This window comes from Schistosoma mansoni (assembly GCF_000237925.1).
Source record: "Schistosoma mansoni, WGS project CABG00000000 data, supercontig 0184, strain Puerto Rico, whole genome shotgun sequence".
NCBI lineage: Eukaryota > Metazoa > Platyhelminthes > Trematoda > Strigeidida > Schistosomatidae > Schistosoma > Schistosoma mansoni.
Window position 1 is genome coordinate 192,881 of NW_017386068.1, and position 26,564 is coordinate 219,444.

The 26,564-nt window shown below is 33.7% G+C and overlaps 1 protein-coding gene across 3 annotated transcripts in view; it reads right to left on the minus strand.

Annotated features, from left to right (window-relative positions):
* Positions 1-26,349, minus strand: part of Smp_096020.1 (adenosylhomocysteinase,putative) — a gene marked incomplete at both ends in the record, with an annotated part of 39,826 nt that extends 13,477 nt beyond the window's left edge. Inside the window, 7 exons of one of the 3 annotated variants that reach the window (XM_018794531.1) lie at positions 1,395-1,502; positions 3,992-4,063; positions 6,200-6,300; positions 9,229-9,316; positions 15,733-15,827; positions 26,114-26,192; positions 26,231-26,349. In XM_018794531.1, coding sequence (XP_018647043.1) covers positions 1,395-1,502; positions 3,992-4,063; positions 6,200-6,300; positions 9,229-9,316; positions 15,733-15,827; positions 26,114-26,192; positions 26,231-26,332 — 645 coding nt within the window. Of the gene's footprint in view, positions 1-1,394; positions 1,503-3,991; positions 4,064-6,199; positions 6,301-9,228; positions 9,317-15,732; positions 15,828-20,221; positions 20,647-26,113; positions 26,193-26,230 lie in introns of those variants that run through there. The other 2 variants (XM_018794509.1, XM_018794520.1) reach the window with 2 other exon arrangements.
* Positions 26,350-26,564: the final 215 nt, after the last annotated feature.

Here is a 26,564-nt window from a genome sequence, read left to right on the forward strand (position 1 = left end):
ATGTCAGACAAGGCTGCTTACTCTAACCCTTTCACTTTTTTCTGTTGGTTGACTGGATTATGAGGACCTCCACATCTGAGATGAAGTACGGAATCAACAAGACGATTTGGAGGAGTATCTGTTTAAAACAGACAGGCGTTCAGGGCTTCTAGGTTTCCAATAGCGGTGTACCTAATAATTTTTTTTAAACTGAAGACCTAAACTGTTCCAGTCCCTTGAATCTAACTAGAAGACAGTTTTACCAAATTTTAAACATTATTAAAAATAAACTAAGCCAAAAAGGATAAAATACGTAGCTGTGAGAGTCGTCAATTAGATCTATCGTATACATTTGAATACGAAATAAATCCTGTATAATTAATACAATAAGTAAACTTTAGTGTTTGAAAAAGAACCATTTAATCCGAGATTCTTCATCGTACAAATAATATTTACTGTTTATAATTACAAACAATACTACTAATCCTAAACTAGACAAATTTAAATAAAATTATTTTAAATTTGTATCGTAAGACCTATACATGTCATTATGATCAACGATGATCAATTTGATCAGAAATACAAAAAAGAAACCGACAAAAAGTTATGATAACGTAACCCTATAGAATACGAACGAAAATCAAATAACCATGTACAAATAAAAATTAAGTGAGTGAATGAATTGGAAAATAATCTTTTTTTTTAGAAAAAAAACTTGATTAGAAATTCAAAAGATGAAAACCAAGTAAGTATTTCTTTGCAGCAGAAATAATTAAATAAAAAAACTGAAAATTCGGATTTACTTTACAAGTCATAGTAAGTTGAATTCGCTCACAATAACAGCTTAACATAAAGGTCAATTAATATAAATTTGATCAAAAGCAGAGTATATAGAAGTATCTGAATAACACCAATATTTATAATCGAAACCAATTAGAAGTTAATCTCCAACGAAAATAATCTATTATACTTTCAAGGGAAATTACCAACTAAAATTAAACTTATAGCCTTTTTCTAAGGAAAAAACACCGCTTATCTTTTCTAAAGATTAGGTTGTAATGTTATCCGCCATTTATAACATAATTATGAGTTTATTTCACTAATATACCAACGATGATGCCTCTTTGTTCATCAATATTTTTCTTCAGTAAACTACGATAGTAAGAATTAACAACAACTCTATTATTTCCTCTCAAAGAAAAAAAATATAAACCATTTGTGAAAAAAAGTTTCCTTTGTCGATTACATAATTAAAGTTGTAGAGTTCCACGTTTCTTAAACATACCAAATAAATACGTTTCTCATGAAAACACACCACTCAAATCAAAACAACAAAAGATTTTTAAAAAATTCAACGAACGAAGTAATAAGTAGAAGGAATAAAAACATCTGACATACTACATTGGGTATCCAACCTTCAGCAGATATACACGATTAATACACCACCAGAAATCCTCTTCAGTTTCACCCTTCCATGCATAAATAGGAACACCGGATTCAGCTAACGCTGCTGCTACTTCATTCTATAAACAAACAAAAAGATATTTTAGTAGTAATAAAAATATTCACACAGTATTACCAGTGTTGATGCAATGATAACAATATCCACGAACATTAAAAAGTTGATAAATCTTAGGCATACAAAGATGATTGTCATGTTATTATTACTGGAAAAATAAAACAAATGACAGTGAAAACTAGCAGCATTAGGACGGCTGCTAAGTTCAGATAATTCAAAAGAAATGTGTTCATTAAAATTATCTTACATATTTTCATTGTGTTATTTATGAGTACAATACGAAAAAGACGATAGAACAGTCAACAATTAAAAGATCTCATATTTTATAGACTACTTCTCTGTCAGTCAATGATAACAAGGAAAAGCTAGAAGAGATTAAGAAACCAGTACGCTATGTATGAAACTCTCAATAATTTAAGCAACCAAGTAACTTTTAGTTGCTTAAATGATTTATTATAAATGATTGAAGTGTGTTTTAATTTATAACTGAGTAGAAAGCATCAATGGAAACAGTATTGGACTGCACAGTTATATTATTCAGCACATGACGATGGAAATAGACACAAATAGCTTTTTCATAGACTAACAGTAGATACCCTTTGACATTACATTTGAATACTATACACAAACCATTAAATACACGAGTTTCCCCTTTTTTGCAAGAAAACAACAGAACAAATTTGACCTAGGGAATTGTCTTGTTTGCTTGTTCTTATTTATAAGTCTATAAGTTACAATTTCAAGAAAAGTTATAGTCTGATTTGAAACACTATCAAGTCATTAAATCACATGACAATGTCCTAGTATGATATATAATAATCAAACTGTTTTTCACAATCAACAGAGCACAATGACAATTAATGATTGGTGAAATAACAACAAAGACTACAGTAATCTGGAAACACAAATAATGTGTTATTAGACTTGACTTGATAGTTTCAAATAAATTAGGCATTGGGTAAATTGTTAACTAGTAAAAACAATATATTTGTAATATCTCAATGAGTTAGCTGTGAGTTTATTTTGAAAATATACCTACTTTAGTCAAAAATACTAAAACTGTAGGATTTCGCACAAACGAGGCTATTTTATTTCTTATCATCTTTCTTCATTAAACATTTTTCGAATCATTAAGATATTACAAATATATTAATTCTATTAGCAATCCATTATTAAATACCAACACCTGAAACGATGAACAGTTTTCTCAACAGATTTTCTTTAAGTTCCACAATTGTACATATCCAGGTTAAATAGTGGCCAAGTTTAGGGCAAAATACATCTAATTCATATTATTTATTCTGATCATTATTATTATAGTTTCATTCATTGTATAGGCTTATTCAAGTTATTACTGGATTTCAACAGTAAAATTCATGAGTTGGTCTAAAATAGACTACCATTGAAAACCTGGAAGTACTGGACGGCCGTTTTGTCCTAGCAAGAGACTCCTTAGAAGTGCGCATCCACAATCCAACGAGCATGATGCGAACCCAGGACCTTCGATCTCGCGCACGAACGCTGTGAGAATAAATTCAATCTCCACAAATTTCCATGCCGATAACATTAGGCATTAGTTATTTCAACATTCACAATTTAACTTATTTTCCAAACAATCTTAAATTTGTGTGTTATAAATTTATTTTGTTTTAAATCTGGTAACTTTTATATATAATAGTAAAAGATGAGAATTTATTGAAAAGTATATTCTTCGTTCATATATTATTAAATAATACTGATATGGGCAAACATGACAATAAACTATACTTCACATTGAAACTTGAGTTCCAAATGATTATTGCGATAGAAATACAGTGTAATTGTTTCATCAAATATACGTTTTGATCAACAAATAACTATCGAATTGTAGCGAAACAATACACATATATTTAACTAGTTGTCTGGACCATTTAATTTATGAATAAACTACTGATTTAGCAGTACATTTGTATTTGGCACTAATAAGTCGTCTGGTAGAAATATTTTTTGGGAGAAAAAGATTTAAATAAGTCATTTTTCATCGTCATTGCACACAGCATGATATAAACTAAATCATGAAATTTAACAACCGAATAGAAGGATATGAGATATGTCAGTCAAACAGTAAAACAATATTTTGTTGATGCTTATTTTTCGACATCGAAACTTGTGAGTGATTTTATGTTTGTGAAACTTTTTCACTGAATAATTTTCAAGCAAAAGATATTTTTAGACACAGTGGAGTAGACAGCTAGTAGACGAAATGACGACTTATTGACATAATTCATTAGTATCCAGCAAACACTAGCTCTGAATTAATTTATTTACGACTTTAAAATATGAGACAGAAATTTCTACAACGTTCATGATTACGAGTTGTACAGATCATACAGTAGAATACGTTAGTGGAAAAAAACTGCATACGACAAATCCTTTAAGCAAATACAATTCAAAACTATTGAAAAGGAAACTTTCCTAACATGACCAATACACAAAAGCAAAAATATGTCTTACCTGTGTTGAATATATGTTACAAGCACACCATCGAACTTGGGCGCCTAGACATACCATTGTTTCAAGTAGTACCTAAGTGACAGAAAAAAGTCTTTTTAAACGAATAAAATGTGCATTTAAACAAAAATGTAGAAATGAGAATAATTCATGTGGAGAAGATTAAAGCGATTGTCATCATTAGCTAATCCTTTTCGAAAAATAAAATGATAGAATTACAAGGAAAAAATATCATTTTAGGCCGATTGTTCTTAATCAATCAACCATGTTAGAATATACAGGCAATTGTCCAATAACCAGCAGGAAAAACGAAACCTAAAGTTCATGTAGATAGTTTGATATTAACAACCAACTTAGTTACAGGACTTACAAATGGAAGTGTTAATATCAAATTATGAAAAGTCTTGGAACAAACACAATATGACTTAAACTTGCAACGAAATGATCTACGCAAATAATTGACAACTGAGTTGTTTTAATACTGTCGAATTGACTAATCCTAAGTATTTACATATCTACAGATACTTGGATACATTTACAATATTTCAACTAGGTAATTAGTATAAATTTATTTTATCCGACGATAGTAATAACTTTGAACTGTTACCAGATTGCTCTGGTAGATAATTTGTAAAATCTGTATGCATCAGGCTTCGTATTTTCTATACAACTTTTTAGGCGAATAATAACTGGAGCTTAGAAGTGATGGATTATGACCAGCGGTGGGATTTAGGACGCATGTTTTATTTCATCCAAGACTCGATAACCCAACGTACCTGTATCTCAGCGTTTACACTGGGACATCAACTACGTACATTTCACTTCTAATGACCAACGTGCCATCCACTGCGCTATTGAGTTTAGATAGCTATTAACTCGTTTAACGGGTATGGTGTTTGGATCATTACTACTCTTATTACTGTCGTTATTATCATCATTAGAAACAGCTCGAGTTATCCAGTTGTTTACGTATATTTATCTTCCGAGTACCAAATACGACGAAACGCATGTTCTGGAAATCAATGTTAGCCACAATCAATCTATTCTGAATAAACTGTGATGTCACAGTGGCATATGCTACTTATGCTGACAGATATAAGTAGTATGAAGCACCAATCAGAAGTGGAAGCCTGGCAGCGGATGATTGAAATGAATAGAACAGAAATAAAGTCAGAGAGCAATTGAAATAACAACAGAACTAGGCGAATAGTTAAGTAAGTAAAGGACAACGCAAAGCTGTGCAAATGATGTATTTAATGTGCGAGCTTCATATTTCACCGAGCCACTGAGTGATTTTGTACTTATAATAGATTTATTTATTTATGTAAACACATAAATATTGGTACAAGGAAGCACCAGGTACATATGCGCTGCATAAATCTCATTTGATTTGTGCGAGGGCTGTGATACTGCCCAGGTGCCCAAACTGAAGCAGATTAGATTAGTTTTCCCTATCTGGGCTCTCGTTCACTACATAATGTCTATATTGATGTTATACGCTTAGGGTCCACATGTACCAGCAAAAACTAATCGAAATGCAGTATTGACTATTAACCGAATAAATCAAACCAATGCAAATGGTGATATTGTGATGTGTGCTACTGATGTCAACAGATATGAATAGTATGTATCATCAATCGAAAGTGGAATGCCTGGCGGCAAAAGGTTGAGAAAATCGAAAAGAAGAGAACGAGAACAGAGAGTGATTGGTATGGAAACGAAGTAAACAACAAATTCTGAGACAATTGATGGGTATTTTGCAAATGAAGTATCTAATGTATGGTTCTCAGATTTTACCAAGATATTCTGTAGTGTGTTAAAATATATTTGGTTATCCCCACTTGTGTTCTTGTTCACTACAATATAAATATTACTGGGATCTCAACTGTGAACATCATTTCATACCCATTATTTACATTTCTCGAATAAAAGTATGATATCAGTGTACATAAATATCTGTTACACGTTAAAGAATCACACCATATACAAATTACATTAGTGAAAACTTTAGCTATGTAAATTAAATTATTTCATTTCCACTCAATAATTCGATATTAGCTTTTCCAAGCGGAATGAGTTTTCAGGACATTTAAGAATCAGTGAACAAACAAAAAAAATACAAATCCATAGTGTACATAATAATCACTTAAAACTATCTAAATACAATGTACAAAACATAAACAAATCTCGCGGTTAAAAATCCTCACTCACAGCTGTATGCGCGGTCACATGTGTACAACCGAGAATTTTGGCTCCTTTTAATGGCTGATCAGTTTTAGCACGCTTTCTTAATGCCATCAAACCAGGCATTTCTTAAACAAATAATCAAAAAAAAATTTAACCATAGGGGAATAAAGTAAATGGTAGCTCGTCAGTTAGTTTCATTGATTGATAACAATCCATATTAACAAACGAATATATATATATATATAACATTTAAACAAACATAAACCACTATTCTAAATAAAAGAAATTTGAAAAATATTATCGTTAAGATTAAGGACAGGAATTGAAAAGTTTCAATATCCTATGTAAATAATAATTATATCCGTATGTGCGTATATATCTCCCTATTCATGGACCTTTAGTTCATACAGTAAAAATTTATTGACAGGATTTCTTAATGTCAAATAACATTCAATAAGAATAGAATTAGTTATAATGATAGTAAAAATTTTAAAAAAAGGCATATGACTATTTTAAAAGTTTGATTTTTGTTACCTTAACCGTATAAAATGTCGAATAAACAACATATATAAGCCTATATACGCACATATTTTTATTCAAGTTTAATAAATATAATATATATACTCTTAAGAATAGAGAAATTAATAAAAAATTAATTATATATATTATATTTATTATGATCATGTTATTAAAAAGTCAAGTGATAGTAATTAATGATTTTAAAAATATGGGTGTATACTATTTTTGAAAAAATCTGCACATGCGAATAATACTATCTTATGTGTTATTGAATGGGTAACATGTGGAGTGACAAAATATGAATAGAAAAAGTTTTGTGATACGAAAAATAAAACAAACTAGATGTGTGTATGTTTTTTTCAATCACTGTCAAAAAGGACAATGTAAAACATTATTTTACAAAAATAACACGTGTCTTGCTGAATGTAACGATTAAAAAAGCTATGAGATTAGTTATGAACTTCATTTTAAGGATCTACATACTATTATAAGATGGTAGATAAATACCAGTTTAAAATTGGGCTTTTTAAATAATGAACTAGGAAAAGTTCAGTTGGATTGACATACGAAAGTATTATTTTTAAAGAATTAAAAAAGTTTCTTTACTAATGAAACATAATTTATCGAAAAAAAGGAACATAAAAAACAATTAAAAAGACAACAGTGACGTTAAAAACTTCTCCTGCAATCAGTTAACTGTTAACAGATAATATTGTAAATTTGACGAGATCATTCGCTGGAATAAACACACAACCAATAGAACGGTTAACCATATTATCACATATGGTAAACAAGGATTAAACACGTTGATGATATTCTATACTTGCTAGTGAGTTGCCAACAAAGAAAATCGACTTAATTTAAAATTGAATTAACTTATTCACCAGGTCCTTGGTTATGAGCCGCCACGCTCTAAATTTGAAGGATTAATGATAGTAAACAGTTGCTCCAACCCGAAGTAGAAGAAGGGGGTTCGAACCTGGGACTTACTAACCAAAATTCAAAACCCCATAAACACCAAGCCACCGTTTCACTCTATCCTACAAGTGTATGAATAAATACATCAAGTTAGTTACTTATTTAATTATCAGACAACCGTTTACTTTGGGATTCTGTATCATTAAAATATAATTTTGATGAGTAAATGTTACTAAGTAACAATTCAGCTTAGTTTCAACTAACTAATAAGTAAATACAACCCCATGAATGCATTACATGTTTCTGGTATAACAATGCAACAATTACAAGTGGAGACCTAAACATTGACGATGATTTTAACTAAAATAAGTATAGAAACTTCAAAAGTACGATGGATATACAACCAAGTTAATAATAGACATTGACAAGCGAGCTTCAATTAAAAAACGGTAGACAAATTGCATGTCATAATATCTGAAATGAAGTTGATATTATCTATAAATGTAAGGGCGAATAGAACTTTGTACATCACAATTTTCAACAGATTCACTATTTCCCATCTCGACAGTTGGTAGAAAATTAACAATTTTTTCTGAACGTTATGTGATATCTGTTAGCTATTGTCATTCATTATCTGTGACCTTTATTCATACAAATTAATTGATTTCTAATAATTACAAAAAAAAATTAAAAATAACATTTGTGGCGGAATATCGTAAATTCATTTATTTCGTAGATTTTCTTAACCTTTACAATGTTACTGAAATCGAAAAAAGGAGATATCCATACTTTTATCAAGTCCCTTAGAAAGGTAGCGTCAACGACGAATACATAGAAGGATAAAAAGGAAGATAGGTAAGGCTCACTAATTTCCATACAATTATGTAAATATTTGTTGGGGATGTCAAATCCCCAGAACTTACTTGGCAAATGGCTTAGTTTTGTAATTTTATTTTGGAAATTTGAATTTAGCTGTTTTCGCGCCAAACGCGCTCTTTTTACCCTCACGTCATATTTCCCACTTGTAAACTATCTCAACGCTATTGGTCCATTGTTTCTTTGTGTGTGCTATTTATTTATGATGCTCAAGGACAATTTGTTGCTGTATAAATGCGCTTGACTTTTTCCCTCATTTGATTGCTTGTACTCGGCTGCTTACGGAATACATATATTCCCCTACTTGCCTTGGACTTCTTCATCTAGTTAGCGGGGCCTGGGACAACAGATTAGAATAGCTTATCGTGTCATTGTGTCATTAGCTTTCGTTCGTTACCGCGGAATCGATTTAGTTCAAGCATATCAATATTTTAGAAAACAGAACTGAGAACAGCATAAAGTCAAGTGGTTACTGAAACTAGAACAATAACCTAACAGATTAGGTAAATCCAGTGATAGGAAAAAGTAGGCCAACTTACAGGGTAAAATCAGCGAAGCTTATACAATGAGCGAAAATAATTGCAGGTGGATTAAAAGAATATAGACGATCCAGATGCTTTCGATTGTAAGCAGCTGGATTGACAAAATGTAATAAAGTCACATTATTTTTGTACCAATATTATTTTCTAGCTACATTGAAATTCATAAAAAAGGGAACAACTGAATAATACTGTAATTACCTTGTTCAGCTATTTCAATTTCTCTACGTCCAAAAGAAGCTTGGCGGATTTTTTGAACACAGAAATCATTAAATCCTCTAGAGTTTACCTATTATGAGAAAGAAAGAGCCTTTTTAATAGATAAAAAACCAGTCATTGAAATAGGTCGTACTAAAATTGGAAATTTCTGCTCTAAGTTGTACTGGAAAGAATCAACAAATATCTGTTTAGCTTTCAAAGAAAATGCAAATAAAAAGGGTTCACGTTGTTCCTGTAACAACTATCGGAGGGTAAGTCTACTTCCGATTGCATCCAAACTATTGGCTTCTGTCATTCTTCGTAGGTTGTTTAAAACCCGAGAACGATTGACTCGCGAGGAGCAGGCTGGTTTCCGTTCTGGTCGAGGATGCATTGATCACATCTTCACCCTCCGCCAAATGTTAGAACACCGTCATACTTATCGCAGGCCAACAATCGTAGTGTTTCTTGATATCAGGGCTGCCTTCGATTCGTTGGACAGGACTGTTATCTGGGATTGTCTATGAAAGAAGGGTTTGCCTGAGAAGTTCATTAACATCTTAAAGGCTCTGTATACGAACACCTCAGGCAGAGTGAGGGCATACAACCACCTTTCTCCCTTGTTCCATTCGAGCATTGGGGTTAGGCAGGGTTGCCCGATCTCACCATTCCTCTTCAACTTTGCCATCGATGACATTCTGGAAACAGCTCTGATGGATGTAAGTAATGGCGGTGTGGATCTGTTGCCTGGAGAATGACTTCTCGACCTTGAGTATGCGGATGATATTGTCTTACTGTGCGATAATGCCCATGCTATGCAATCCGCACTTAATCAGTTGGCAATCAGTGTCCTCAGGTACCGTCTGTGCTTTACACCTTCCAATTGCAAAGTACTTTTACAAGACTGGCAGGATTCTCATCCTGTACTCACCATGGGTGGTGAGTAGATTGAACTAGTTGAGAAGTTCGTGTATCTGGGTTGTTGCATAAGTGTTGGTGGTGGCGTGAGTGATGAGATCGATGCACGTATAATGAAATTCAGAGCGGCTTATGCCAATCTGGGTCATTCTTGGCGCCTCCGTGATGTTAGTCTGGTTGTAAAAGTTCGGATCTACAACGCGTCGGTGAGAGCAGTTTTGCTCAATGCTGGTGAAACCTGGCCTTTCCGAGTTGAGGGTGTTAGACGACTCTCTGTGTTCGATCATCGTTGTCTCCGAAGGATTGCTGACATCCAGTGGCAACACCATGTTATTAATGCAGAGGTTCGACATCGTGTGTTCGGGCGCAGAGACGATAATCCAATTGGTGTCACCATCTTGAAACACCGACTTCGGTGGCTTGGACATGTTTTACGAATGTCGTCCCAGAGAATTCCACGTCGTGCATTATTTGCCGACGCTGGAACTGGTTGGAAAAATAGGAGAGGTGGTCAGTGTATGTGTTAGCGCGAAATAAACCGGATTAAGGCATGTTATGTGCATGATAGTGATGGCGCACGCTGATTGGCTAATTCTAAAACAATCAGCTCTGGCAAATTATTGGAGAAACGTCTGGAAGCTTCTTATGCATATACTATAAATATATGAACGTTTTTCTTTCGATTGATTGCTGTTCACCTACCCTTGTTATTTTGAAAACAATTTCGTTCCCGTTCAACATGTTCTGATTTTGGGGTCTTGTCGAGTGGCATCGTATAAGAACACTACGCAATAGGAGTAGCTGGGTCGTTTATTAGAATACAATTATAACAGTATGACATGGTGTCGTGGTATGAAAGAAAGATGCAAAGGGCTGACTTCTGTTGGTCATTCACGACTCCTTGGCTGGGGTCCAAGAGATGGTGCAACACAGTGGCTAGAGACGTTATCAGATATGGCTCAGAATTGAAACCAGTGGTGATCCTACTGTAACCTTCTTTTATTTTCTTCATAAAGAGTGGTCATGACCTCCTTAACTGAAAGAGATCTTCTGTTTGTACATTACAGTTTCCCCGTCATTACTCTTATTTTTTTAAATATGCATCTTACGCCTTTTCTATTCACATTCTCATTGTTTTGTGGCGCATACATATCTGGTGCCCACTTGTACCAATATTTATGTGTTTAAATAAGTAAATAAATTGATAACAGAAACCAAGGTTTGATTATACACCACCACTACTGATTAAACTAATAATTTGTTAATGATCGGTAGCCAATTTATAAGTGACAGTAAGGAAGTAGTATTTGACAAAAAAATTTGGAAATAAGCATTAAAGATACAGAACCAAACAATTTATAAAAATATTACGTGACCATTTCTTAAGAAAGCAGTGGCAGTTAGTGACAAAATGTAGAATCCCTAAAATAAAACATGATACTGACACACGAAGCTAACGACATCTGGTTTCAATTGCGTAAAGTGTATGCTTTTTTCGTTGAGGCAAGTAAAGAAAGAAAAATCGTAAAGTTTCTGTAGCATACTATTTCATACAATTTATAACATGCTTTTATTTGCCTATTTCGAGATTTTGTAAAGCTAAACTATGCGAGTGAGCTTGATAAACTCTTTAGATGATTTTTTGATTCATTCAGGCAATCATAAAAATAGCGAATATAAGTGATTGACATAAAGTTCTAGAACTACAGTTTAGGACATAAATTTGGAGTTTAACCCTTTATCACAAATTGACATCAACTAATATACAAGAATGTTTTGTCCCATTATGGAAAGATGAGCTTCGCACAAAAATCGGAGGACTAGTACTACTCATAACACTAAACCCTACATTTAGACTAAAACACACATGGTCAGAATATTAAATTCCGATAACAAAAGTCTTATCAATCGTTAAACATTGGAAATAGGAGGTCAAACACGGGTAAATAGACTTAGAATAATCTTCACAAAACATTAAAATCATTACGTAACAAGAAGTATGTAAATAATCAGATAGTGAAGAATACAAACGGAAAGAGGCTGAAAATTACAAATAAATAACGGATGTGAAAATAAGGCTAATAACAACAAAATTTAAAATAAAATTTTAAAAAACAATAATGTCATTTGCTAAGTTATATCCGGCCATGGAAGGGATAGGGGGTTACAAATTTCTTCTGTACACATAAATTGGGGTGAAATGTACGAATCCCTATGGCTTCAGCTATGTGAAGGAGACGGGAACGAACTCCGTTGGGAAATGATGAAGGTATACGACAGATCATTTGAAATGATTTCGATTTATCTACATTATGACCACTATCAACTAGATACGCCAAGATAGAACTGAGTATTGTTTTTATCTGGCCCTTCCCAAACCATGCTGGTAGATGTTCACTCATTCGTTGGTTAAGTTGCCTAGTAGTACGCCCGATATAGCTGTCTCCACAGGAGCAGCTGAACTTGTAAATGCACATAGAGGAGGCCAACTCAGGTAACTTTTCATTCGTTTGAGTAGACACCGCTGGTCGACTCGAGAAAGTCAACGCAAGATTGGCTGCGTAGAATGTCCTGCTAATTACTTTCGTTAACCTCTTTCAGAGTATCGCTAGCCACATTCCCGTTGAATTGTAGTTTCATGTATAAAGGTTTCTTTCGAACAGTTGAAATCTCAGACTTCTTTCTTGTATCATACATGAACTTCTTAGTGAATGCACTAGAGTAGCCGATCTCTGTCAGTGAGTTATTGATAAATCCCAGCTCCTGGTTTAAAGTATCTACTAAACTGATCTTTTTTGCTCTACTAGTGAGGCATGTAACCAAATTTCTCTTATATCGGATAGGTATGAAGCTATAGAAATGAGTATATTGGCAGGCAGAGGGATTTTTTCTATACACACTTCTACTTAACGAGCCATCACTTCGCTTGCTTAGTGTGACGTCAAAGAAATTCAGCTTATTGTCACACTCACCTTCACCAGTGAAACTAACCGCTGGATGTACACTGTTGAACTGTCCTAGGAGTTTGTCCTTACTGGTGTTCTGATCTACGACAATGAATGTGTCGTCGATGTAGCGGTAGTACAGATCAAGCTTCTTAATAGTCTCCTTAATTGCTCCATTTTCTAGCTTAGCTAGGAAGAGATCAGCTAGAATCGGGCCTAGAGGTGAGCCCATGGCTATCCTGTCTATTTGTCTATAATAAGTATTGTTGAAGATAAAATGGACATTCATCGTACATCTTAAGAGCAATTCCTTTAGACAATCTTCAGGCAAGCCAATATTGATTTGTTTTTCTGATATTTGCTCGCATATAAACTCAATAGTCTCGATAAGTGGTACGTTGGTAAACAAAGATACTACATTCAGTGAGAACATATTTTTCATACTAGCATTCACATTTTCCACTTTGGAAGTGAAGTCGAAAACATCTTTTACACTCGTTCTAACAACTGATTTGTGCAAGGGCTCTTAGATTCGCACTAGCCACTTTGCAATTTTGTGGTAAGGGGAATTGTAGATATCTAGAACTGGGCGCAGAGGAAGACCTGGTCTATGAACTTTAGGCAAACCGTATAGTTGTGGTGTATAAGATCCAGTCGGTTTAATGGAATCATGAATCTCTGGTGCAATTATCCCCTTTTTCTTTAGATCCTTAAGAGGATTTGCCAATCGGTTTTCTACTTTTTTAGTGATATCATAATGACTGGTAACTTTTTGAAATTTGCTAGGATCACTAAGCATTGCTTCCATTTTTTCAATGTAATCCTTTTTGTTCATCAGAACTATACCTCCTTTATCAGGTTTGGTTATGATCAAGGATTCCTCCTTTCTAAGTATCGTTACAGAGTCATGGTGCTGCTTGATTAGTATGTGATTTGTGGTACCCTTGTAGTGAAAAAGAACACGGGTGAGGACAATCAAATGTATTTTAGCACAACATTACAGAATATCTCATTAAAAAATGAGAACCATATAGTGAACAGTTAAATTGCTAAATAACGATCAATTATCTCAATTTGACTGTTTCTTCTTTTTCAATACAAGTCTAAACTTTAGTCTTAACTCAAACTTAAATATCTAACGATAGTTTACTTTTTTTAAACTAATCATTTACGTTTGATGGACAACATTCTGTTTCGATATGTGCACCGTAACCTCGAGGCAACCTGTGTGTTGTGTGGGTAATCCCGCTGTCACACAAATCGAATGAGTTCTGGTTTATATATTTTTTGATGCTTCCTTGTACTAATGTTTAAGTGTTTAAATAAATAAATAAATAATTTTCATCATTGGCTTATCTCTAATGTTTAGCTTACCGAAATTTGCTGTTATACTGCTGCTGTTATACTTGTGGCCGAGTGGATGCCTAGTTGATGGGTGAGGTGATGAGACCGCCAGTTAGAGAGCAGCAACTTATCGACTGGGACAGTGACACACGAAACCGTACGAGCAGTCTAGAGTACTATCGATCCTGCGATCTGCTTAGCCCAGCCAGTTAAGTCCAAAACACCAATAACAGCCTCAGTGGTATGAATCATTGTATTTCAAACATACTGAGTTTATATACCAACCAAACAGACCATATCGACCCATAAAATAGATAATAACATTTGTACAATATTTAGGCGAATATGGCTGGGAATAGTAATCAATAAACTGGCGATAACTCAAGGATCGTATAACAATAGTTCAAAGGTCAAAATAATGTTAGTGATAAGAGGAAACGAATATGATTAGGCTAATTACAATAGGAAATATACATATTATATTGGCCAATAAATAGTCCTCAAAAGTTACCATTCGTAATTCTTTTCGGGATACAACAGATTTTATTCTCGATCATTTTTTATCTTCACCATACTGATAACTTACGACAATTTAAAGTAGACAAAAATTTGTACATGGTTGGCTCCGTACTTTCTTATACATATCGAAAAAACTACTTCAAATTGATGTTTATCAATATCGAACTTTCATAGCTTGGCACACTTTTCAGCTCTTACAATAACAGCAATACTGTATCACATATGCTCCCTGGTTAATAAATAACATTTAACTGAATACAGACAGAAAATAACAGAACTCAAGTTTATGACACTACTTATTAGAGTATGTAATGTTTGTATACGTTAATTCTCTTCATATCTTTTGAATAAAAACTGTTTTCAATGGAATTTTATCTCACAAATATATCACCTTTAATTTAGTTAACATTGATAAGCCAAGTGTATCTCTGTTATGATGCACAATTAGTGTAGTGGTAATGGTACTTTATTTTATCATGTTGAGTAGGCGACGTTGTAAAAATGAAATTAACCGTTTTAAACTTTAAGTATACATCTATTTACAAATGACGGTTGGTTCGATAAAGAACATATAATCAGATGATAATCCAACAAAGTTCTGTAAATTTTAGTCGTAATAAAAATGCAACGATAGAAGCGAAAACAAATTTGTAAAATTTACATTTTTCTACCAATAATTATACTACCTTTTAATTTTTGAATAATCATCAGACTATTTCTTATTGTCATATTAAACTAGCTGAATGAGAAATATAGGGTGATATATTTTTACGAAACTTACAGCTCTAAGTCCAGGTTTTAAATAACGTTCCTTTGGATTTTCACGTTGTTGACTTTCATCATCATCATCATCTGAACTAGATCCAGTATATGATGCTAAATGATAAAAATCAGATGAATAGCTTAGTTTTGATAAATAGAATGGTATACAAAACAACTCTATAACATACTGATACAAAGCTAACCACTAAAGCTGAAGAATTTCAAATTACAGATGTAATTAACTGAATCACGTTGATCATACCAGGTGAAAGTGATTTCACTATTGAAAAATGATCAGCATGATAGTAAAAAAGAACTGACTAAATCAATTTCTTACAGCGGTTATTTTTTCCGCAATATAATGAACAATTTAGTGTACAGCAACCAATTTTAAACTGATGGAAACTCAAGTGATTACCTGGAGTGAAACTAGTCCACTTAACGTGTCCTCTAGATAAATGTGCTTTTTTGCTTTTATAATAATTCATACTGAAACGAAGCAGACTCAGAATTTATAAAAAAAACTAACGAACAAGGATGTGCATCCCTTAAAATTAGGTATTAATTTTCAGATCGATAGTTTAGCATTGAGAAGCAAAACAATATCTACAACAGTGACCTTTCAAGGGTATTGTGTATTGATCCATTAAAAAATGGCTTTTTAATCACGAATGAAAAACAACAGTATTTATATCTCTTTGTGTATGTGTATGCTGTTTTTTTATCTGAAAGTATACAATCAGGAAACATCGTTACAGCCGTACAATTTAAATTGAAAATATATCCTTATAAATATATGATGGGAGTTGGGAAAAATACTGGTATACAATATATTTTAAACCAGTATTTAAAATTGCAGTTTAAAGCTATACTCCATTATTGATACATAAAGCTTGTTCTAATGTCAATTCCACTGAAGAGCATTAACTTTACACTGAATGAGCAAACAATATAACACCTATCAATTTATTACTTATGAATTAATATTCTGTAGATAGATTAAGTTACTGGATATTTTTGACTAGATGACCTAGTGAATGGAATACAAATTGATTCCGTCTATTCAGTAAAAAAAGTCATAGTTCATTTAGTATATTGTCAGAGAGTAAACTGTTTTCGATTTCCAAAGATATGTCCAAAAATATTCAGACCTACTAATTGAACGAGAAATGAATAATATTACGTCATTACTGTTACGGAATATTAAGTGTTTATGATCGATATTCAGATGCTGATCGCGATTTTTAACAAAAAAACATGTAACAAGTTAGACAGTATGATCCACAATAAAAATTTTATAAACAAACTATCTACCATAAGTACAGTTCATTTGAACGAATATGATTTATACAAACTTAGGACATAACCAGACACTCATTAAGAAACACCTTACAGTTTAGATGCCGAAATATAAAAACAAACAACATAGTACAATTAATAGTGTTCATAAAAATGAAATTCTAAAACATAAAAGTAACGATAATAAAGGAACAATTCAAAGTAACTGTAACTATTTGACATTCCTAAATTTACATGCTTTAAACGATGTACTTTGCCTTTAACCTGGCCATTTTTTCGGATTACCAATTTGGATATATAATTGTAGAACCTGGAGAGAATTTATCGAAAAGAATATTCTTCGTCCAAATATTAGTCTTGTAACTGTAACAATGAGACATGAGTCTTCATCAAATCAGTATTACAATACAATCATTTACAGTTCACCGATGCTATAAATAGAACTGCATTACATAATTTAAATATCTTCAGGTTACTAGTTTTAATATATGATACTGAGACTGAAGTGTTAAGATTGAAAAATTGATCATGACGATGCAGTTGCATTTACCTTGTAAGCTCCATATATCTAATATATGAACTACAGTTGGTTTATTCCTTGTTCTATAACAAGGCCTGTCTATCTATTCATTTCTCCGGATTTCTTCTGTGTGCTGCTTTGAAAAGTGGTTAGGTGAATCTTAGGTTCTACAATGATATCTACCAGTACACAACACCTAGATAAATACTATCTGATTTAAAGTAAAAAACCTTTATTTGCATCCCATGATAAACGACTGACAGCACAATTGTCAAAACCGAAAAAATTCATGAAACTATTGGTGGTAGAATTTCAAAAGTAAGATAGGTATGTGATTATATTCCTTGTTTAAGAAATACAGTTATATGATGCTATTTATGACATTTCCGGAAAACAAGAAACAGTATAAATTATGTTCATCCTAAATGGAATTGAAATGGTTAAGACAAAACTTTACAACAAAATTCATAGAAATAAACTACAATGAAAAGACTGATAACATCTGATATTAGGATTTTGTAGAAAAATTTCGAACATACAAAGACTTTCTAACTTATAGAACGAACAAATTTCTAAGTCAACACATAATGATGAGTACAGGAATTCACGCAAAATTAATAATCAAAAAGGAATTTTATTGAGAATCAATTGATATGAAATCAATAAATAAATCAATTTTTCAAGACAATAGATGCTGATAAAACACTTAATTTGACATGTTTAACAATTTTATTTGTATACTGATTTCGATACATATTTGGTGTCACTATGAAATGTTAAAACGTTATTAGAGTACACAAGGTGAAATAAAATCAACTAGAGAAATTCTTTACACTTTATTAATCAGTAATTTGGTTCTATTATGTAGTCTGAACCAAGGTTTAGGTAGACCTGGGACAGTATTTTGATCACTAGGATCGTTGACCATGGTGACACTTGAAGAAGTCGAGAGAGGAAGTTGAAAGTCGAGGTAGGAGGAATAATAGGAATCGAAGAGGGGAAATGATTATGAATACAGTGGTTTTGAGTGTTGTTAGGGGCATGAGGATGGTTATCACTTCCCGGTTGCCCACATCGTGGAAAGGTTATTCCAGAGGTATCTGAAAAAAAACAGGGTTAGAGTTGGTATTAGTGACCTGAGAGCGTAACCGCAGTGCCTGAGAGACAACTGCTTGGGGCCAGTCACACACGACCTTCTTGTGGGTAACTTCTTTGCTAGCCCCGTACTTGTTGAGACCCTACGGACAGAGACGGATATCTGTGGGATAAGGCGAGGTGTGCAATTTGAGGATCAACTTTTCTAACCCACCCTTCCTTTTTGGGAAGGCAGCATAGCTGTAATCCTGGTTGTCCGAAGGAAAGCTTACTGCCATCATACCTCTGCACAGTCAGCAGTACAACTTTACCCTCGGACCTTGGGTTTTGCTGCTTTTAGTCCTACCGTTCTTCAATCGATATGCCTGGCATGGTGGTACCTGGAGGATCGATTGTTTCAGACCGTAGAGGTAAACTAAACCACCACGTCAAGGTAGCAGCAACGGTCAGTATATATATATATATATATATATATATATATATATATATATATCAGTGTCGTTTTGATTATTATGTGTATTTGAAGCTACTAATGTAATGCATTAAAACTAGCCAGGTATGAAATAAATATACAACGAAAACGAATCAAGGAACGAAACTGAATTATTAAACAGTCATCCAAATATAATTGTGGATTGAATGTAACTTGTTCATGACTACCCAAGTAGGACGTAATTAAATATCATAACACCAACGGCAGAATCCTTACATTTTTTTAAAAAAATATGCAAGAGTATACATGTAGTAGGTTGTTTTCTAGAAATAAATGAAATAGTGGCCATGAGACTAATATCTAACAGCTATGGAAATGACATATGAATCACTTGTAACTCCCTTTTAAATTCAATTGTATATCTTCTTGACGAGAACAATTTTCATTTATATTAATCGGTTAGCATAAATAAAACCCTTGTATATATGTAAAAGTATTGGACTTTTCTGGACTATATGAATAATTCACCAGTCATATCCCACACTAACTTATTTTGGATTTAGTCAATTTTTCAACACACTATATTCTATTAATTAACTTAAACTGAATCCAACTATAATTAGTCGACTCAAACAAAATAACCACTCTTCTAACTAAATAATGAATAAACATAACTTAATCCAGTGTCAAATGAGAACCCAGTAAATCTAAAAAGTTTATAAGTAATTAAAATAGGGCGAAAATTGTGAATAATTAACAATTGGTAATTTTTGAACTGACGTCATGTTTGTATCCTTGACACTTCCGTACACTTTGCAAACAACCTGAAATTCGGTTCTAATTGTTACAAGTTGACGAAAGAATCACTATTATTGACTTAGTCAAACATTTTGAAAAAAATATCACTTAATTTATCAGTTCAATAGAAAATGCCAAATGCTACTTCCTAACATTGCAAGAATTTGAAATGCTCGTTTAAAGACGTGTATCAGTAATAGAAAATTATTTAATTCTTGTAGGGGGATCCGAAATAAAAGAAAGCACTTCGTAAAAAGTATCATTTCAATTAGAAAGCTCTCTTTTATGAACAAAAACAGGGAGTTGTGCCCACATTTTAGAGTTGCAGAACAATAAGGGAGTAATATAAAAATAAATACTCACAGTCATCTTGACCGGATGAAATTGAAGACAAAGAAGGATGTTGATTTTGATGATAGGCTCGTTTGTCAATTAGGACACTAGAACGACGTTTCTCTCGACTTTTATAGCTTGAAGTACTATCACTGTTGGTTAGGCTTCCAGCTGGTACTAAACGAGACCCAGGCGTACAAAGTTTAGGCAGGTCATCAGTCGATACATCACCAGAATCACTGCCATCAAATGCTTTTAGGGTGACTTGACTAGAAGTGAAAGCAAGCTGATCTGACTGTGAAGGATTAGTATTATTTGATCCACGTTCTTCAATGTTATATTTATCACTTTTTGATTCTGACATAACAATTCCTCACGTATTAATTGAAAAAAACGCTAGGAATTTTTTTGTAAAAGTGAATAAATGCTGCTAATCTTTGCCTTACTGAAATAAAAAAGAACTACTTCTGTTAACCAAAATCCGTGTGTGTTTACATCTATGCTTATTGTTTATGGGTGGTGTATTTTCCAAAAACGATGAAAAAGTGAGACAGACATGCGTTTTATTGGTCGGATAAAATTTCCTGAGTGGTCAAAAATTAAATGAAAAGAGGTTAGTTTGATTTTGTATCTCCTAACATTGGAGATTTAGATGCAGCCAATAAGAGGTAGAAACAGGAAACTAGTAAATAAAGTGGTAAAAATTTAATTAATTAAATTTGCTGTAGAAGTGTGTGAGGATAGTTACACAAACAAGAACCATATAGCAGCCTGTATATTGAAATGAATTGTCTACATGAAGGGCATCAGCACATGAATTGCAATATAAAACCAAACCCGACAAAAATAAATCATTAGATGGTAAGCATTTCAAAGTGGCTTTAAAATATATTACTGAAAGTAAACAGGTCAATATTCATACCATTAATAAGCACAAAACAAAAAGTTTAAATTGGTTAATAAGGTGTAATTTTCATACTGATGTAAATGTATGATACTAAATTAGGGCTAATTACCAAAATGAACAGTCGATTCATGGTTTTTGAAGATTTACCATTTCTTCTTGCGAAAACAGCGTAACAAGATTACAGATATGAAAAGGTCAAGACAATGAACGACCTATAAAATTTGCTACTTGAATCACTAACAATGGATATCATACTTCAGTGTTAAATTAACCATAAGTTTTTAACTGACTGTAGACTTAATGCTTGCATACAAATTCTCAGACGTATATTGGACAGGTCTTTCCAAAGACATTAGATACACTAACAAGGAACGTATGAAATAGTTATTTGCACCCTTCTTAAGAAGTATCGTACACTTTACAGCCCACACACTACAAAAGTGGTCAACAAACAATCATTAACGTACAGCCTGGCACTAGTGTCCGTTCCCCTAAGTTCCCATATCGTATCAGAAGACGAGGTGGAAATGACAAGATCAATAGTGAAGAACCAGAACTACTACATCAGCAATGATAATAAGACAGCATTGAAAATAAAGCTCCAAAAGACAGAGGAGAATGATATATATAAAGGGATACTAGATGTAAAAATTCACAAGAAAACAATGAGTGGATGAATCTGGATCATTCCGAGCGATTCTCAGTCATCATACAAATTTTTCAACCACCGATTTAGGTTACAATGTATATGTTAACCAGGTAATCTGCATTCACCGATATGACTCAGACTAACAGTCAATTACCTCACCGACTGACGACATGCCCTGGTTGTCCGCCCCCACGCAATCTACTTCACTATCAACAAACGTTCGTCGACATAGGCAGTGATAAGACACATGTTTCAACCACTATGGTCGATCGTGATCTACAACCGCAATCACCTTTCCTAGTACCCAATGTCTAACCTTGACATTACTTATTCGGTCATTCCACAAAACGTGACTAATGCCTCGAAGATACCTACGACCACAAGCCTACAGCCTACGTAAGTCTTCTACTTTTAAAGACCATACTTCACACCCATACGGTAATACAAAACAGACTGATTCACAGTAAGTTTATCCGTTATTTGGAATGCAGAAATAGCGTCAATTCTACAAGTAACGCAATTGGGAATGGACAACCTGGTTTCCCGAATCGATCCCCAGATATTCCTTAGTCCAATAGATGATGTGGGACAGCAAAAGTCTATGCACATCACTACTGTTCCTGAGATGCTTTTGTAAAGGTTGGTGATATTGAAATTTGGGGCCTAATTATTCCTTATGCACAATTTCAGTTCATAGGCTTGTTTGACATATGGAAGGTAGCTTCAAGCTCGATAAAATCAACGATGGTATTAGAGCATTTTCTGCGAATAAAGATTTGGTCAATGCACCAAACAAGCTGCAAGGTATCCTATATCCACTTTTCATGAGTTTTACAGGATGTGTAGTATTGTGGTGTGGGTTACTTATATCCACATAAGTAGTATATGACGGTGGTCAGGCGTAGAATGTATTTCAGTAGAAGATCGATAAGGAAAGAACGGGAACGAAACACAATTGGTATGAAAATGTATAAACAATAAAATCGGAGACGATGGACTGATATTTGCAGAAGAAACAGTCAAGATTAAGACGATAGATCGGTAGTTTGCAAATTAACTGTTTTCTGTATGGTTGTCAGATTTAAGTTAGATATTCTGTAATTTCGAGTCAAATACATTCGATTGCCCCATTCGTCTTCTTGTTCAATACAGCATATCGTAAGCTAATATCTCAGACGAAATTGATACAGATATTATAGCTGGATGACAGCCGTTTGTAAATCAGCCTCTTTTTGAAGACTGACAATCGTTCTATTATGAAACGATAAACAGTAGAAATCTGCAATTTCTTGACAAACAACCTACGCAGTTCTGTGACTAGAATTTCATTTAAATTTTTAAAAACTCCTGAAATCAGGTCTTCATGTTCAAGTGATGTAGTTTAAGTAGTTTCAGTTTCGCAGAAATTGTACTATGTAAGGTGGGTTAATGTTTATTAATCAATGAGCACACAACAGTTTTGATGGAACTTACTTGAGCAATAGACCAGCTGAATTGTCTTTTGAAATATTAAACCCAGTGTTATAAGTGTGTCTGAAGACTATTAATTGTCCAGTGATCAATCTCAAAGTTTACGTTACAAAACTTAGGTTTCTAGCTACTAGTGGTTTAGAGGAGCTCGAACAGCTATAATTATCTCACTACTTTCAAATCAAAAGTAAATTCTGATCACTGGGTTTTATAGTCCATATGTACGGTTCATGAAATTCTATGACTAAGTGATAATGTACACAATTCAACAGGTTAAACCGCCAGAAATAAAAAAGTTATGAGTAGTTCAAAACTTAGTTTTCAGAGCGAAATGTTTCGCGAAACTACAATCGAGTTTACCTACCGTTTCGACGGTATCGTTTAAGTGAAACCGCTTCTTATTCGCGCTTTATGAAAATTCACAGCTAACCTTTAACTTATTTCAGTCTAACATTTACGTGGTAAGTGGGTTAAAATTCCTCGCAACTTACTGAAATTTTGGGCATAGTCGGTAGATGCAAACTACCTAGTTAATCGTAATCCAAAGCCGCTAATGCTGTGACATGACTAACGTCGGTTACAGTAACGAAGATGAAATTATTTCCTAATTCTTTTTAAAATATAAGCTTGATTTCACCTCATATTTCTCATTCTTAGTTTTCGTTACTTTTGAACATTATTTCTGATATTAGGCTTATCGCAATGACTGATAGTTTTCACTTTCTTAACCTCTCACGTTGTTCATTTCCCCCTTCAGAGTACTGCGTAGTGCAGCAACTTGAACCAAAATAGTCGTGTCAGGTTCATTACTATCCATGACTTATTAACCAAAACTTTTCTGTCGAAAACATTTACTAAACAACCCTTGGTTGCTACAAATAGACCTCTGGGGAACTAAAAAACGTGCCAGTTTAATGACGTGTGCAAAAGTGAGTCTTTTCACTTCTCATGACATCACGGAGCCTTTAAGCAGTGGACGGTGTGAAAGCAGATACGATTTCAATTATGGTTAGCCACTTGTCAACTAAATAAAAATGGAATTTACCTAAAGGGTTGTATTATTTCCGCGCTTAAAAATCCGTACAGCAGATGATTTTTATTTTGATCTACATACTATGCATGAGAATTCCGATACAACAGGGGATCGAAAAAATTCCCCACACAAAATGAACTAGTAATATTATGAAGATGTAGAAGGAAAAGGTTGTATACTAAATAAACAAATAAATATATCAGGTGGGGAAAATGGATGAAATTGATTTATTAGGGATAAATGAAGTGTATGTCAACAAAACCAAACATGAGAAACAAGGACAGTGTTTTCAGCATGTAGTAAACTGAAAGTCACAAAGTCCAAATAATTCATCTCCATAAATAAAAACTTGTCACGTGGTTATATTGCTAATGCTGATTACGTGGTTCGATGAGTTTTAAGTGTAAAAAATTTCAGTGGTTTGGAGATGAAAAAATAAAAAAAGCATTGATCGATCAGGGATTGTTTACAAACATCCAATAGGAGAGTCAGAAATTGATAGTACTGATGATCTTACATAGTAGCTTATTTTTGTATGAAAAACGTGACTAAGCACTAAAAGACGATTAGAATAAACATAGTCAAATAGCCACATAGTACTTTGACCAGCGGGTTCCCGTTTAAAAGATGACAACCACTATGCAAAGGACTTATAAGCTTACACGATGAAAAGATGTACTTGTCTTTCATGTTTATTCTAATTATAAACATCTTATGAGCCAATAACTTTATGACGTCCTTTCATTATTTTCGCTTGAAATATGCTACGTATGGCATGCAACATGTGGTTTGTTATAACTGAGTATTTTTCATGTGTTGCATCCTAATTATTAATCAAGACAGGTGTACAATTAACATACACATGAGTGTGTTTTCGACTAGGGCTGTCGGCGTGTTTTGTTGTTAACAAATCTTCACCTGTATTAGTCTTGGTGTTCTTACGTTAGCGTCATAGCAATTGCAATGAATCCTTGTTTTACAAGTGAAGTCATAAGCGATTCCAATATAACAATTAGCGACGACCAGATATAGCAACTAGTGATGCAGTCATAACAGACGGTCATCAGTTTAAACATCTTCTTAAGCTTAGTCACAACACTAACCTAAGAGGTAACACCCAGAAACTGGAGACCCAACATAGCAGAACAGACTGCAGACACAACTTCTACTCCGTAAGAGTTGTCAAATGCTGGAATTCGCTGCCGACCGAGCTAGTCCAAGCGACCTCCCAGGAGTCCTTTAAGAGGAAACGACCTATTCCTAAAGACTAAGAATAACATATTATTTTGATTTATCAAATTCTTTTTTCCTCTATTATCGTTAATATACCTAGGTTCTTGCCTGGAGGTATTGGTGATCCACTGCTACTAGACACGGAAGCCCGTTAAGCGAAAGCTTCTTTTATTCCGTTCTCAACCATTCGAACCATTTGAACCAATCATAACACGCTTAACTTAGTTTTGCTGTCGTTATCGACTTTAAGTTCTAGTTCTATAAATTGTGAAAATTGGGCAAAAGTACAGTATAAGGACAAAACAATCAGAACTAAGAACGCGACTATTACGTTTGCACGTATAACAACCAGTAAAAATATTTTTCTGTAGTGCTCAGAAAATCTAAAATGGTGATGAAAAACCATTACTGTCAGTCTACGTTGCGATTGACTGACTTCTGACAATATAGAGTAAAAGTGATATTTTAAACATATTGAATGCTCAATGCCTTTCCAGTATATCTTATATAGCAAGCAAATATCGTCCCTAAATCTTAAAGAACCATAAGTAACCGTTTAGGTACAAGAGAATAGAAGATTGGTGATGCATTAAATAGCTAATCGGTAAAAAACTGATTTTTCGAAAATACCTGAGTCGAAGCTTCCGGTTTCTGAGTTTGATTTACTGGACAATCTTTTCTTCGCTGAAGATAATATGAGACGCGAATCCTAAGCGAAAACTCTTGATGAAAATACCACCAACTTGCCTTAGTTTGCTCCTCATAGCCAGAATTACAACCTCTAGAGTGTATTGGAGTGGATGACACTTCAAGTACCTTGTCCACGCTCTTCAGCTGTACACTACTCATTATCACACGATGTGACTGCCATCCGGAAAGCCCGCCAATACACCGACCTTCAAAAAATTCAAATGGTTCAAATAATTATGGACAGAATAGAAGCTTTCGCTTAACGAGCTTCCGTATTTAGTAGCGGTGGATTACCAATTTCTCCAGGTGAGAACCTAAGTATACTTGATGATAAATAGAAAAAAAGAATCAGTAAATTGTGATGAGATACTGTCCTCAGTCCAAAAGAATA